Raw genomic sequence first — 16,896 nt, 5'->3', positions numbered from 1 at the left:
GCCAAAACTACGGGTTCTAATATAAGTTCTCACTTGTTCACATCTGATACCGACTTTAAAGTGAAGGAAGCTATACGGACTATGGTAATCTTACATCGTTTAGTTTGGGTTATATACGTGTGTGTTCAAATTTAGTGGGTGCATGAAGTCATAATCTCATAATGGGGCGTGATAACTAACTAACTAACTGTGAAACCACTGTATCTACAAGACTACAACCACTCGGATAACACCTTAACATTGCATAAGATTTCAAAAGAAACTACATTTTTTGAGATAACTAAGACATCTTCTATTTGATGGGTACGGTTGTTGTATCTACTTTTGAAACAAATCAAAAGTATTGTTATTTACCTTCTCTAGAATCGAAGAGGTCACTTGATCAATTGTGAAGGCTGTCTTTCGCTTATAGATTGTTGGGGTGTATTAGGATTTTTTTTTATTAAAACATAATTCCATTCATAACAAAAATTTCAATCCAGGACATTACATGGTTGAGAGATTAGCTCCCCTCTTCAAACAACATAAGAGTTACATAAGTGAAGTCCAAAACTTTCAAATGTAAAGTACCTTATAAAGAGAAAGAAGTTGCAAGACATAAACTAAAAGAAAAGACCCTAAAGGTCATAAAATAAGAAGATCCTCAAGATCACGAATGAAAAGATCCTATATATCACAAGATATAATCGAACTAAAACATAAGAAGAAATTATAAACCAATCAGATAAGTGGAAATTGTGTGAGTATAGATTGATGATGAAATAAGATGTTGTTGTTCTCTTGATTTTTTTGATGTAGATGTGCCTCTCTTGATTTTCTGGAAGAACTAATCGTTGATTCTTTCTCCATGGCAACCACTCCAATTCTTTCCCTCTAACACGAAGATAAGCGAGGATGCAAATTCAGTCAAGAAAATCTTAAAGAAAATTTGTGTGATCCAACCGAACAAAAAGAAGATGAATCGTCAATCGAAGTAAATCCTACGACTAAGTTAAAGTAACCTCATCTGGAGGACCTATGATTTAAATATTTTCTCCATTGTATGTGACTTTATCTCACACATAATGCTTATATTTAAAATGACTCATGACAAATTTTCTAATGTCCTAACAAATTTGAACTGTAAAACAATAATAATAAAATTTTTGTAGCATCAAATTCGAAAAGAGAACAAGATAGTATTCCAATTCCTCTCGTCAGGAAAAAAAAAAAAAGATAGTATTCCAATTAAAAAAACAAAACGTACCTTCATCAAAAAAAAAAAAAAAAAAAAAAAACGTGAGGACACGATTCGTTCATTAGATTCTCACAACAAGAACTCCAAAAAGAAAAAAACAAAAGAAAAAAAGATTCCTATTCGGTTGGAAAAGCCAAGACGACCGTTCAATCAAAAATACCCTTGGGAAGAATCAACGGCCAAAATCTTCATCAAGCCTTGTAAACAAACTCCTTCATTTTCATCACCACCGCCCAATCTAATCATCGACCTGATTTCATCATCGTCAGCAGAAAACCCAGCAAAATTCATGTAATTCTTCAAATCATTAAACCCTAATTTACCATCTCCATCTCTATCCATTACCTTAAAAATTTCTTCCATTATTTCATTTTCCGAAGAAGAATTTCTTCTTCTATTGTTTCCAAGAACAACCCTTTCGAACTCTTCAGGTTCAACGAATCCATCTTTGTTAAAATCGGCCACCGCTATCATTGACCCGATTTCTTCATCGGTGGCGATGGTGGTGGTGACGGCGGCGGTGCTTTTGTTATTGTTGTTGTTAGGGAAGGTGGAATAAAACATTTTGAGATCATTGAGACTGATCTTACCGTCTCTATCGGTGTCGAGGACGTCAAAGGCCGGTCGGATTTCTAAAACCGACGTGGGCTGAAGATGTGAATTGCTTCCTGACGGACACATCTTGATTTGGTCGTTAGGGTTTAGAAGAAGAATTTTGAGTTTTTTGTAGAATGAAATGTGAAATGGGGAGCTCGTCTTATTTATAGAGAGAGAAAGGAGAGACAGAGAGAGAGAGGTGAAGGAAATCTTGGTTGGTTTGAAGAGTTGAGGTGGCATGAATGTTGAGGTGTATAAGTTGACGCGTGAGGTGATGTCACAAGGGAGTTGACGTGTGAGTAGGATCAGTGGACTTTCAGACATGGGGTTGTGAATTTCCAGAGAAACATCCAAAACAATCTGACTTTCGCCAGGAAGTTTCTAGAAGTGGAGATAGGACTGCCCTACAATTTATGTTTTCTAATTGGGCCATTGATAGAGATATCTGTCGACATTACCGTTCAGATCTCCCGGTCGGGACAGAATAACCAATTGAATATCCTCAAAAGAATTAGAAATAGGAAACGTAAAGCTATAACAAGTGAGGTTAAAGGTGTCTGAGCTTCAAGTCTCTACCCTCTCTCATCAAAAAAAAGTCCCTACCCTCCCAACTGCACAGAATATTGAATATCCACAGAAGAATTGGAGATAGGAGAAAAAGTCAGTTTACTACTCAAAGTTAGAACAAGTGAAGTTAAAGGTGCAGAGTTTGAAATCTGTACCGTTCGTATCTCTCGCACTGGATAGATGGACAAATTGAATATCCTCAGAAGAATTGGGGATAGGGAAAAAAGTCGGTTTATTATTAAAGTCGTAAAGAAGCGAGGTTAAACGTCTGAGCTAGAAATCCCTAGCAAAGCTGAATCTCTCCGAACCTGAAGCATAATTTTTCAATAATGGGTCGAAAACTCTTCCTTCTCCCAGCTTGGCTCACCTGCCAAATGAAGGTATGAACTCGGGGTGGAATTTCCCCTTTTGTGGTATCAAAGAAGCTACCTTTGTGCCTAGCCACGTTTCTTTCCCTCAATTAATGGGGAGTCTTCCCTAGTGGTCTAAGAATGAATGACTTAAATCATTCTAAACTTTTTATTTATAAGAAAGATTGGATGCAGTCACCCCAACTAAACAAAGAAAAACCTACTCTCCTGTCTTATATTAAGAGTCCCACTTTAGAACTCCAACTTTTTTTACTCCCTCTGTCTCATATCTTATTTGCATTTCTAAATGTCTCAAGAATTGATAAAATGTCTTTATAGGCATTGAGTGTATAGACAAGAGTGTCGTGTAGATATTTTAATGGGGTTAGTGGTGGATAAGATGGGCATACGACGATTATGTTGTACACACGAGCATATGACGCTTCTATAAGTCATGCACTCTTGCCCATCACTAATGTCTGTGCTATTGTTCGGGGACATTTGGAATGCCCTTGAGACCATGCTTTGAGCCTCAGACTGCCCGGGCGAAGGAATAATTGTCAAAGGCCCCTGCAGCAAATTTGGAAAGCGCCTATAGACGCTCCCTAATGACACTTTAGTATGTTTTGACTTTATACATAGTCAACTAGGCTATATTAGTGATATCTCTATTTACAAAGGATTATTTGGTAATTTAAGAATAATCAAAACCCTAAATGTTTGCTGTGTTTCCTTTATAAATTGAGGCGTCACGATGTGTTCCTACTGAATGTTCAAGATAGGTTGAAATCCATCGTATTTCTATCTCCCACTATCTAAAGCTTTTTATTTTTCTCTTTAATTCTATGGTTAGGTTGACTGATAACCTCCATAATCTCACTTTTTTCTCATTAGGGTTTAGTTTCTATGATAGACTATTTATTACTACAACTTATTATAAAGAGGATCCAGTGATGGCATATAATCTTTGAGACCTGATTATTTGATGAAATCTATAAGCATTTTTTCTGAGGATTCCTCATCTACCCAAAAAGCTTCTATCTTGTTCTATTTTTTTAGGTTTTCAGATGAAATTTAAACCCTTTTTTTGTCTTTCATCTTTTTTTTTTTGTGTTAAGAGTTCTTAAAACGGGGTTATAAGATAAATAGATAGATAGATTGTTATTTGTGGGGAAGTAAATGATGAAGGATGCACTGGGCTCTGAGTAATTTATTGATGGAAATGCAGCCTAGAAAGCTATATCTGATTCAACCCCTCTACTCGTTTATAGGCGCTACTTCAACACATGAATCAGTCACAGTCTTTTGCCCTGTAAAGGGGCGCTTATAGCAATAAGAATGGGTCTATATAGAACTTCCAAATGTTAGGTTGTGTGTGAGGTTATGGCTTATTGACGGTCTAGTGCTGATAAGGGAAATGAACGTCAGTACTTGACATAATCATAAGCTACATTATTTTTGTAAAGCCACCTTGTCTTTCTTTTTTTTTTGATGAAAGCCACCTTGTCTTTCAGTTTTTCCTTTTATTTTCAATTCTGAAGGAAAAGCATCCAGTCGTGGGCTTACATTCTTCTCCGATTTTACTAACACCCAATCATGGAACGTTAAAATGCTAACTAATATTGAGAGAATAGTCTCGCTTGGGAGAAAGTTATCTAAACTATACTATGTGATAGGTTTAAAAGTGACACTTTTTACACGTCACTCAAAAAAAAAATCACCTGGTAAACTCAGGCTGGTCCTGAGATTTCGGAGTCTCAAAATGAGTTTTTAAGAATGTGACTTACATGTGTTTCGCATTGAATACTCTACATTTTTCTTACACCTAAGGGGAATTCAAACATGAAACGAGAGGTTAGCTAAGTCTCATGGGCTATCAAGCTACATCGCATCGGTAAATGCAAAGACTCAACTTCTTGGTCAGTACTATAATTGATAAAAGAAAATGCCCGCAAGGATTTGTTTTCTGGGGTTGTTAATTAAGTACGAGTGAGTACCCATTCTTAGTTTTCATGCGAAGAAGAATTGTTACCACTTAAATATTCTACGGTTATTTTACATTATAATTAAATTAATGAATATATGATCTTTCCGTAATTTTATGGAACATCTAATTGAACATATATAGAGTCGAATGTTACACTACGAAAATTTGAATGATACGGGGTTTCCCACTTTCATAAGAGGTCTAGACAAGAATCTAATATCATTTTTATATTTTTACAATTCAAAATATAAGCGACCACACAAGTGTTGGGTATAATAACACCAAAGTGGAGAAACAGAAAAATAATCATGTGGTCCATATTACTAAAATACTAAGAGAAACTAACCAAGGCATGTAAACCTTATAATTCATTACGTAAACATGAGAATAAAGTCAAAACAATAACGACCTAATTTTTAGTTTTTCAAGATCACTTTTTTTTAATAATTAATTCTAGTAACAGTTTAATAATTTATAATTGTAAAACATGTGAATGGAAAACCATACTTCAATTCCTTGCATATCTTTTTTTGACATGAAAACGATGTGATAATGGTTAGGGAACTCTAGAATCATAATATCTAGGATAACTTTTACAAAATTATAAGTAATTCTTGTATGTAACAAATGGGTTATTTTCCCATTTTCCAAATGTCCTCCAACTTTGTGAGTAGCTTCCTGCCTAGTACCATACTTTAACAAAAATATCTGTATGACTATTTTTTTAGTTACCGTTAAATGTCTGTTACTTTCTCTCCTCCATCTCATCACCTCTGCCACATAATTAATCACGTCACATCACCGTCTTCACTTACAGGGGTCGTCGGTCAACTAAATTTTCGGCCGGTGACCCCTGCCAGTGAAGACAATGATATCGCGACGATGATGTGGCGTGATCAATGATGTGGCAGAGAGAGGTGATGCGATGGTGGAGAAAGAGTAACAAACAGTTAACGATAACTGAAAAAAGGGGGGCCATATGGGTATTTTTGCTGAAGCTGGTCACATTCGGGAAATACCCACGGTGTCGGTTGTGGTTGAAGTTAAGTGGTAGTTAATATTGATCCTATTCCTAATTAATCAAAAGCTCATGTCTTTTTCATAATATGGTCAGAAAATTATCGACGCCCTTCACGGAAGAAAAAAAAAGCTTCTTTTATCCTTACATCCTATTACTTTTTCTTTTCTAGGTATAACAAATTAGAATGTTATGAAAAGTTTACATTTTAACAAAATCATTACATAAAATCCTTGAACAACGAGAGATTGCATAATTATTTTTCAAAATTACTGCTTTTAAGGCACGTGAGATGAAAGCGGTTTATTTGTGAAAACTAAGACTCTTAAAATGTGATATAGAAAGCGGTATATTAGAAAAATATAAGCACATAGAGTAAGTGAGGTATTTCTGGAAATTAGAACCTTAGGATCCACGTCAGATGGGTGAAGTGTTTCTGGAAAACCATGATATTTTAAAACTAGGGGCTCATTGCTGCGGTTTGGAGAGATAACTATGAGCTTTAGGTCGATATAAAAAGAACACCATAGACACGTTCTCTGTCATCCTAAAAAAATTTCTATCTAAATGATGGATGTGGCGTTTGGGATACACAAAGGGCAGGACAAGGGGTTTGGAAATGACGGTAAGTTTTCCTGGTTTTGATTTTGTCCAATTCATGTTACTTTATCTGAATTTTACTCTCTAGTTTACTTTGGATCGAAGTTCCTTCAAAAGTTTCTTTCGCAATTTTTTATAGAATCAAAATGTCAGGTTAATAGTGATGTTGGTGAAGTGAAACAATCTGGGAATGTATGGTATGGGAAAGCAACTGCCGAGGCCTCTCTCTTACCCCTTGAATATGGTAACTAAATATCTCATTATATTTCAAAAATATATGATTATGTATTTTTTTTAGAGAAAAGTTTTTTTTTTATACTTTGCCCAATTTCTTTTCTTGATTGTCAACACAGGTAGTGTTTTTTTCATAATTAGATCGAAAATCTAATATGATATTTGAATTGACTCATATGGATTCAACGTAGTATCTGTTTTTATCCGACTCATGCATCGATTTCATTTGAATAGTTGATTGAAACTGGTTTCAGTTCTATTCGATTCAGATATAAAATAAGTCTGAATCAAGAATTTATTAATTTGAAATGACTATTATGACCCTAACTATAATAAGTTCGACCTAGGTGACTCAAATGCATATAAATCCGAATAAGACGATGTCATGTTCAGACAAAAAACAGTGACGACATTGTTTTTGTTAAAGGATATATTCAAATAATTGCAATAATTTCTTATAAATTAGTGTAGATTGGTAAAATGTATTAGTATGGTTTTACTTAAAATACTTAAAAATATAAGGGTTACTTCCCAAATAACCCTTAACTTTGTGACCAGCTTCCTGCCTAGCCCCTAACTTTATCAAATATTCTCATATGACCTCTTTTTTCAGTTATCGTTAGCACACCGTTAACTAGTCATCACCTTCTCTCCTTCATCTCATCTTCTCTTTCTGCCACATCATCTTCTTGCCACCTCATCGTCTTCACTGGCGAGGGTTGCCGGCTGGCGACCTTCAAACATTTACCACTAAATGATGGGGTCCAGTAGTATCTTACTGATGAGTACTAAAGCCACATTTATGTAAAAGCTAATTAATATAGAAAAATCTAATAGATTAGAAATATAAATTTAATACTAATATTACTGTATAATTTTTTAGATAAACAATGGAAAACTAATTAAATGATGATATCAAATAGATTGTTCGTTTTAGAAATTTATTGAAATAATGAGTAACTATATTAACGATATCAGGAATCGTCAAATTCAAGATGAGATGGGTGTTGAAGTAAACATGGTTCGGACTCCTCAGATGCAGCTGCAGCCTGTAGCTAATACAGAGGTTGCTGATTTTCAAACTCAACCATATTGGAGTAGTTTCTTAGATGTGTTTAACAACCCCAATCTTCCACCTTATCCTCATGTTGAAGACCAAATGACTGGGTTTGGTGATCAGAGGGTTAATCCTACCAATCAAGATCAAATGATGCAAATGCAGATGCCGGGTTGAGGAAAATTGTCATATTCTATGGTTGAGAACAACAATGCTGATAATGTTGGATATGGAGATCATGTCAATAATCTTACTCCAAATCATTTTGATCAGATGTTCCACCAAGGAAGGTGATCATCCAATATTCACTAACTTAGTGAAAGGAAATAGGGTTTCCAATAATCTAAATGCTATTTTGAGTTGGTAATCAGGTAGCATCTCCATAGACATTTAGAGATGATATCTTGGATTTTGTTTGTTGTTGTTTGGATGATGGAATTTTTTTTTTTTTAATTGGGAAATATTAAATGTACAAAGGATTTTTGACAAAATTCTTGACTCGAGTCACACGATAAAAGAACGGTTCAGATCAAAATCAAACTATGATAATAAATATCAATGTTGAAGATTTCCGCATGCTTTTCATCGATTATCCTCCTCCATAAGCTTTTTCTTTCTAATATGACAATCTCGACGATTTAAGGTATGGTAATAATGAAAAAAAACTACGTCGAATTATTAAGTTAGGAAAAGAATGTCCTACTAAATATCACATGAGAAAAACTAAAACGATAATTTCAAACTACTTACCTACATCAAACTATTAAATGGACCAGTAGTCTAATAAATATGACTTTTAAATTGCTCGAAATAAAATCGAGTTTGAAGTATCACATGAAATATTTTTGTAGAGTCAGAAGAAGATGTTATGTGAATTTTGAACTGTTAACACTTCTAGTATGCGGTTCCAGTCCGCTCTTAGTGTGAGTGCGACAACCTAATCTATAGATAGAGTTCCTCCTTCAAACAAGACGTTTTGTCTTCGACCTTTTACATTTTCCAGAATGAGAAAGAATATTTGTTGAATGCTCTTAAGTCGTCGCCCAGGCTAATAAGAAGATAGAGCCTCGATTTAGTATCTAATGGATAACTATAACTACCCGATTTGAGTCCTAAGGGCCCATATACATTTGTTCTTAAAGATCATCCTAAGGAGCTTAAAGTCCGTCCAATCTACCTATACTTTATTTATACCCAAATTTAATATATCTTGGAATTTCACTTCTGTTGGGTCGAACCTGAAACTTCTAAGTTGTAGAGTGAGGTGTCTAATCACTACGCGAAGAAGTAGTGGAATTTTAGCAAGTCACTTAGTAAGCTAGCATATAGAAAAAGTTTCACAAGTCAAGTGGGCCTTTACATGCCCAATAGGCCAAAATACACTACGGATGGAAATTATATGGCCGGTCTCATTTTTGAAAGTCTAACCCATATTCGAATGGGGAAGTGGGGCGATTCCTGAAAGTGTTAAAAGCACCTCCCTCAATAGAAATTGTAGGAAAGTGGGAAGGAATTAAATGGGCCCTTTCACAGAAAACAGGGCCACTTTAAGAGACCTGTTATGGGTAAACAAAGTTTTACTTGCCCCACAAATAGATAATGGCTCTACTCACCAGATAAAAACCCTGTGTGTCCCTATTGTTTTTTCTTGTTGAAAAATAATTTCCATATTCGAACTTATGAAGGCCTAAGTACATATCGCCAAGGGCAATTATACGGAGCCTACGGTGTCCCAAGGGCAATGGTTTGGTGGAAAAGAACCCCGGTTAGAATTTAGTTGTGCTCTTTTTAGGTTGGTCTTTTTTCCACCTTCCAAATAAGTTTTTATTGTTTCAACACCGTTGTTATTTTTATATTGTTTTTCGATGATGCAGAAACTCGTTTATTAGTTTGATACATTTCTAGTTATTGAATTTGAGTTATTAAAGGTATAAATAAGTAATAAGTTTATAGGACTTTATGCCTCTTTCATGTTGCCGGACTTTAGGTCTCTTTCATTATTGAATTAACTTAGGCGGTTATCGTATTTATTACACCTTCATAATATATCAATGTCTTGTAACGACTAACATAGATCATAATCGATTTCTCAGAAAAAAAAAAATTGAACAAGCCCCTCGTAATACATTTCTCTACTATGGAGCACAACTTGGGACAAAATTGAAATGAGTTACCAATAGGCAATCGAGGAATATACATGGGTTAAAACTTAAACGGTTAAACCCATAACATTGAAAAATATTGCAATTGTGGATAATGTTGGGATCCATACCGATCTCATTAAGTATTAAGCAACATTAACGAGATTTGTTAAGTTTGTGGTCATCTAATTCAAAACCAATTAGCAATAAGTAGAAAGAACCTATACATTATATTCTTGGTTGCTAGAGAAATCTTCTCTCATGTGTGACTATTCTCACAAAATTGACCCAAAATTTTGCTCACCAATTAAATAATGTTGGTCTTGAATCTTCAACGAACATTGACTGAAATTATAATCAGTACATTGATAGAAATAAAGAACCATTTATACAACTCAATTACAGTAAATATACAACAAGATTCCTTTTGTTATTGATACTGTTGTTTATTATTTTTATAATTAGAAAATTTATTAAAACAATGTTGATAAAAAATCAAATTTATCACTATGTAATTGTTTTATCAATACAAATACTCTAACAGAGATCACGTATGTTGAAGTATATAACTAATGATCGACTCCCACGTAACTAACGAATACCCATTTCTAAGTAGCCGTTAAAACAAAAGTTAGTTAACTTGTTTAGTTGGTATCTCAACTAACCAACTACAATTTCAACAAAAGAAAAAAAACTAACCAACTACGCATATACTAACTACTAAAGCGGAGACGTCTTGGAAGTTCATCTCATTTTTATATGCATTTTTGGGGGAATTGATGTCGCCCTATTGGGTATCCACCAAGTAGTAACTATTATAGTTTCTTGCAACAAACAAAAATAAACTACTATAGTACTTTTTAACTAGAAAGGAAAGAGTGGTCATTATAGCTATTATTAATTATAGATACGTAACGTATATAACTATTGTTTAAATGACGTACATAGAAAGATGAAACTACGTAAAAGAATATGATCCTCTCTGGACTGTCAAGTTTTAAAACTTCAATCTTACATGTAAGGTTTGCATAGATTGAGGTGAATTTGTTTGGCCTTTGCTATAGGCGAACAAGTGATGTAAGCTAAAAACATTTCTGTTTGGACTCACCCGATGAAGTCTTTTTTTCCTTTTTTGTAATACTAACAATGACTTGTTCAACTAATTAACGACCACTACTATGACTCATTAACCCTACCGAACATGTGCATGTATGTGTTATGAACATAAACATGCATCATGCATGCATATAAAAATTATGAAATCCAATATAAAATCTAAACAAAGTGCCACTGTCAAGAACTTTCAGTATTAGTGGTTGATATTTATGCAGTTGGTCGGTTGAAATACCAACTAAAACAATTTAACTAACTTCATCTTTCTATTCCTTCTTAGAAAAGGTAAGCAACTTGAGTTACGTGGAGGTCAATCATTAGCTGTGCGTTTCTACCTGTGTCTTTCTTGTTTGAATGGATGCAATTCAGTTATTAGTAATATCAACCGACAATATCCCATTTGGGGGGACAAAATATTGGGTGAATGTAGAAAACGCGGTTTACTGACTTTAGTGGGATTGTATGGTCCCACGTAATCCAATTGCAATTTCTTTACTTTCTGTCATTGTTTGAAATGAATATTCTCGAATGAGCTATAACTAATATTTTATTTGGAAGATAGAGATATCTCTTGGACAAAATTAATTAAATCAATCTAATTAAAAATTTTGTGGCATTGAGATGGTTATCAAATTGGTTTTTACCTTCTAAATTTTGAGTTGAAGACACATGCTATTTGTAAAGAGTTAAACTTTTGAAAATGCATTTCATATAGTTAGGATGATCGCATAATTAAGAGCATAAGAGGAATTTTCAACAACAAAAAAAAAAAACTACATAAGAGGAAGAAATCACTAGTATCAAGATTGGGTCTCAGGTTTACGATTTTGATATACCAAGGAATTTCGAGATTTTCAACAAAAAGAAAAAAGGAATTTCGAGATGTATAATGTTGTTTGTTTCTTTTTTCAAGAATTTTAGACTTTGCACAATGTAATACAACTTTTGTATAAAACATTTAATATAATGTTTTGATTTATAACATTATATCTTCATATCTTAGAATGTCGTATTCTTTTACTCTTCTTTTTTTTTGTAAGTTTTTGAGTTATTTTTTAAATGACCCCTTGATTTATGACCAGCTTTCCGCGTAACCTTCTAATTTATCAAAAATACCTAGATGAAGAGAGATATGAAAAAAGATGTTTCAAAATCTGTTAATGGAAGTTGGAATACAAAATTTAAACACAAAAAAATTTGTTATTGAAGATAAAAATACTTACTATAATGAAAGTTGAACATAGAATGAAAAGATATAGTGATGAAGAAGACTTGTTGGAAGGTCCACTCCACTCGGCCAAACCGAGTGGACTTGGTCCGAATAGGAGTCCTACTACAACTAGGATTCCTTAGGTATTAGGATTGTAATTTAGATTAGTTTAGGATTAGTTTTAGTTTTAGATAAATTTTGGTAACTTAAAACTCTTCATCATGTAAACCTATATAAGGAGATCATACACAATGTAATTAACAAGTTGTAGTGTAATAAAGCAAGGTATTTACCTATCTCTCTATCTCTCTCACACAACAACAACAACAAGCTCATCATCTTCATCTCTCGGCTTCAACCGAGATTGTCATCATCATCCCTCGGTTATAACCGAGAGCTCAGCTCATCTCTCTCTCTCGGTTATACCCGAGCTTCATCACTCTCGGCCTCACCGAGAGTTGACATACACCTCTCGGTTATAGCCGAGAGTGCCTCATTCTCTTCCTCTCACTCGGTCATCAACCGAGATAAAGATCTCCTTCGTCTCCACTCGTTCATACTCGAGTGTGTCCATCTCTCAAAGGTTTAACCTTTTCACAAGACTGCTTTTTATTGGTTTAGATGAAGAGGGAAGAAGAAAGTGTCTTGAAAGTGGTTTTGGGTGGAGAGGATCGGGTAGGAGAGAGAGAAGATGAGGTGGTTTTTGGTTTGAGAAAAGAGGAAAAACATCACATTTTAGAGGTAGTACTTAAATTTCAAAAGTAGGATAAAATTGGACAAAAGATAAAAAGACCTAATGCCTTTTTCTTAGTAGTATTATATTTTGGGCTAAAAACTCTATTAGATTTTATGTTGGACCTTAAACTCCCAACCTTAAAAAAATTAACTCTTTGACACAGAGAAGAAAGGTTATCAAGACATTACATTTATGAGAGAAGGAAAGAAAGCCCATTTGACATGTTTGAGTTTATGGGTTTTATATATGTAGTTTCAGAGTTATATTGGTATAAATTTTTATTTTGAAATTCTTATAATTGTTTGGTTGACAAATGCATCATCTCGACATCTCGTGTTCTAGAGTTACTATTTCTTCAGGTACCTCATCCTAGGATTTGGTTTAGTCCGCAAGAAAATTTTGTAATTTGAGGGATTCTAAGTGCGAAACTTGTACTTTCGAATAAATATGTTACTCCTTGACCTTGAGAATTAAAAAAAAGAAATCCAATATTCATTTAAAAGAAATTCCATACATATACATACTTGCACATTTTCTTTTTTTGATTTTTCAGTGACTAGCTTGCAACATCCCCGAACAAACAAACAAACAAGATATCAAAATTCAGACTCAAAAAACCAAAATAATCTCGGATATTCCACCAGATTCTTCTAGCCAGGGAAGGTTTAAAATCAGCTTCCCATCATCAGCCATCCACCCAAATTCAACTTTATGAACACCATTCAAGCAACACTTCTTTGGTTCCAAACTTGAGTAAGCTAAGAATTCTCCTTCCCCTTTGACATTAATTTTCACACTAAGAGGATTAAAACCATTACCTTCATAGTATTCCAATTCTTGGATTGTACCTCCAGAGTTGAGCATATTTGTGAACCCAAATGGTGCAAACTTTATTTTGTCTTTCAGTTTCTTGATTGGGACAAAGCTGAATATCTCAAATGAAGATGGTTGAATTGTAATCTGAATGGGATCTGACTCAAGAGTCATTAAGACTAGTTCTTCTGCTTGGTTGAGGTATACAGCGAATTCATCGGCATTACCCATTTCAAATGCTTCTTCTTTTTGGTCCCACTCAATGTCGTTGATATGAACCGAGCCAGTCATTGGCTTGTAACACTCTGAGTAGCCCTTGATCCTTTGCTCCTTTGGATCCCAACCAGCTCCTTGGCAGTTAAATGCTCCAATTATTCCTCCAAACTGTAAAAAGGACTTAATTAGTAAATTTTAGAGTACTACTCTTATCAATGTGCGTTAAATTGGATATACAGATCTACTTAAGATAAATAACCAAGGGAGGAATCAAGAATTTCTACAGAGGCGGTCGGTTTATTTGGGGTAGTCGAATGGATAAGTTGCGTGGAGTTAACTAGCATAAAAGCTCGAAAAGTTATACCTTATAGGTCCATTCAAAAGGGCAACACTAGTAGGTTAGCCTAGATAAGTCTAGCCTATCAGTAGTTCCGTCCCCGTCTAAGATAACATCTTACATTACAAGAAGTTGTAGATTACCTTGTTAAAGTTCCAAATCTTGAGGATGGTCTTGTTATCGAAGAGAGGGTTCTTGAAGAGACAATCTCTAGTAGGAAGAGCAAAATGCTGGCATTTAGGAATGGTTCCATCAGGGAAAACTAGCTTCTTTATGAGATCAAAATTATGACCACCAACTGAGTCGCTAACATAAATAGGCCCACCACATATTGCTCTGGATCCTGCATGAAATTTCGCGCAGATATGATCGGATTGAAACATGTCCCAATCGGGTTGTATTATCTGACCCATCCACATACTGTTATAAGCACAATGGATCATATGAACACCTTGTAACCAATATACACCCATTGGGTCGCCATTCGGATCTTGAAACCAAAAGTCATCACCTACTCTTCCTAAGGATATTTGCCTTGTTCCAAGAAAGAAGAAGTCATTACATTGCTGCATACTCGAAATAAGTCCATTTCCATTATAGTTCTTGACAATGGAGTTACTCAGTCCATCGTAATAACCCTTAGCAAGCTCGACTCGTCCTTCATATTCTTCGGCTACATATTCAAGTGTCTGCATCATACCAAATTCACTTTTTATTAACACAAACATGAGAAAAGTTTTACACAAAAAGGATTGAGAGAAGACGAAAAGAAACGAAACTTTAAAGACGAGATATCTTACATGGATAACATCAACCTTGATTCCTGTAATGCCAGATTTGGCTAAATAAGAATGCATCGACTCGTAAAAGTCGTGGGCTTGGTTAGGTTCAATAAGCCCAATACCGCCTTCGATGATCTTCACCACAGCGAGATCCTCCATTGTTCCATCAAGTCCTGGTGAGACTTTTATTGGAACTATCTTTGAATTGAGATGGGTTGTGCCAGGTCTAACACCACCCCAAGCTCCACAAAGAGCATGCCAAACATAAATATCATCCAGATTTTTGAACTTAGTTCTCAAGTCTTTAGTAAAGGCCTTCAACCCAACATCTCCGGAGAAACCGTTCGAATAACCATGAGAACCACCCGCACCACCACCATCTTCCCCACCGAACATCTCATTCAACTCTTCTTTTAATTCTTTGACTATCTTCTTCAATTTAGAAAGATTAGTGACCCCTGATTTTATAGCTTTGTCAAGAGCCTTTTCTGCATGTTCAATTTCGATGGCCTTTGCAATGAGCATCTTTGGTCTTTTTGGATCGAAAGACGGTGCTCCAAGACTCAACATGGTTCCACCTTTGTACTTCTTGAATTTCTCGCATTCTTCAAACCTGTAAAGCCTACCAGTCATCTGAGTTCCACCAAGAACCAAGTTCTTTGCATCTTCAAGTGGGTTCTCACCATCTAAACTAATACTTTGCCAACCATCATCAATTATAATGAACCTTGGTGGGGTACCTCCTTCGACGAATTCATTGACTCCATGCCAAACACCTATAGGTTCAACAGTTAAGTAGAAAGCATCCCAAGTACACCATCCAAATTTATCAACTAGTTTTGGGACTGTTTTCTCTTCTAACAATCTAAATGTATTGAGATGAACTCTAAGAGCACTAAAAGCTTCTCTCATCAAGTTATAAGGGTTACCAGATATATGAACATATGCAATTTTTTCGAAAGACGAAACTTTAACTTGAGTAGAACCACTCTCAGCACAGATCATGACATGTCCATCTTTACCCGGATGTAGGGCAGACCTGAACTTCCCTTCGATTATGGGCACGATTAGGACATAAGATGCAAGTTCAGGAACATCTAAGATCACCCATTGGGACTCCATTTGAAGATCTGATCCACTATTTCCAACCCACATAGTAGACCACCATGTCTTAAACCTAAAAATACTTAAAAAATTTCTATCATTGAATTTACCTAAAGAGTTCATTAACCTGTCTGATGACTCTTCCTTACTAAATCCAAGAAACCCACCTTTATATGATGAGGTATGAACTCTTTGAATGACAGAAAAAGGAGCATCAGAGGAATGAAAGTTCGACGGAAAAGGACTAAAAGATACGTTTTCGGGAACTTCGGATAACAAGGTAACTCCTCTAGAATTCAACTTCCCATCTGACAATTCAATCTTTGATTTCATGTTTGGAATTACACCCTAAAACAGAGATGAAAAAAAAAAACAGAGGAAACAAGAAAGGGTATCTAGTGATATTGGACAAATATCATTTAGTGTACAAATACAACTTATGAGGAGTAATAATTCAATTTAGATTTTAAGAACTCAAACCCAAAGAAGTAATATGGGACTAAAATGAGAGAGTATAAAAAGCTTTGTAGAATAGTAATAAGTGATGAATGCAAGTATGAAGAGATGGTGGAAAACAAGGAAAGGAGATGGTGATATTTATAGGCAATAAGAGACAGAGAAATGACCAAAAGGTAGCATGTATTATGAAGTGAGCATTGAAGATAGGTGGCTCTATTTTGTTCCCAATTTTGACAACTAAACACAAAGGCAACAACCAATTCTTTAAAAGTAAGATAACTAGACGATTTCTGTCCCATCTCAATAAAAATGAGAAAAGATTAAGGTCATACACCTGG

General features: G+C 34.9%; 2 protein-coding genes and 2 non-coding genes across 4 annotated transcripts; 2 read left to right on the top strand and 2 right to left on the bottom strand.

The window, feature by feature from the left end:
- Window positions 1–1,265: 1,265 nt before the first annotated feature.
- Window positions 1,266–3,754, bottom strand: LOC147534136 (calcium-binding protein CP1-like). The gene has a single exon (XM_086649491.1). It carries the CDS (start codon window positions 2,156–2,158, stop codon window positions 1,388–1,390), a length of 771 nt encoding a protein of 256 aa, XP_086505617.1. The 5' UTR covers window positions 2,159–3,754; the 3' UTR covers window positions 1,266–1,387.
- LOC147534135 (small nucleolar RNA R66) lies at window positions 3,698–3,766 on the top strand. The gene has a single exon (XR_015228489.1). It is a non-coding gene; the product is annotated as a small nucleolar RNA R66 (small nucleolar RNA).
- Window positions 3,767–3,926: 160 nt separating this feature from the next.
- Window positions 3,927–4,001, top strand: LOC147534134 (small nucleolar RNA snoR118). The gene has a single exon (XR_015228501.1). It is a non-coding gene; the product is annotated as a small nucleolar RNA snoR118 (small nucleolar RNA).
- Window positions 4,002–13,317: 9,316 nt separating this feature from the next.
- Window positions 13,318–16,816, bottom strand: STS (stachyose synthase). Its single transcript, XM_086649490.1, has 3 exons — window positions 15,014–16,816; window positions 14,357–14,902; window positions 13,318–14,044 (listed from the first exon to the last, which is right to left on the bottom strand). Exons 1-3 carry the CDS (start codon window positions 16,430–16,432, stop codon window positions 13,457–13,459), a joined length of 2,553 nt encoding a protein of 850 aa, XP_086505616.1. The 5' UTR covers window positions 16,433–16,816; the 3' UTR covers window positions 13,318–13,456.
- Between the last annotated feature and the right edge of the window lie 80 nt (window positions 16,817–16,896).

The sequence above is a fragment of the Eschscholzia californica genome, unplaced genomic scaffold (genome assembly GCF_041429995.1).
Source record: "Eschscholzia californica isolate CP2 unplaced genomic scaffold, dmEscCali1.0.p SCAF_6, whole genome shotgun sequence".
In the NCBI taxonomy this organism is placed as follows: Eukaryota; Viridiplantae; Streptophyta; class Magnoliopsida; order Ranunculales; family Papaveraceae; genus Eschscholzia; species Eschscholzia californica.
The sequence above is the reverse complement of the archived record's forward strand: the minus strand, read 5'-3'. Positions and strand labels throughout refer to the sequence as shown.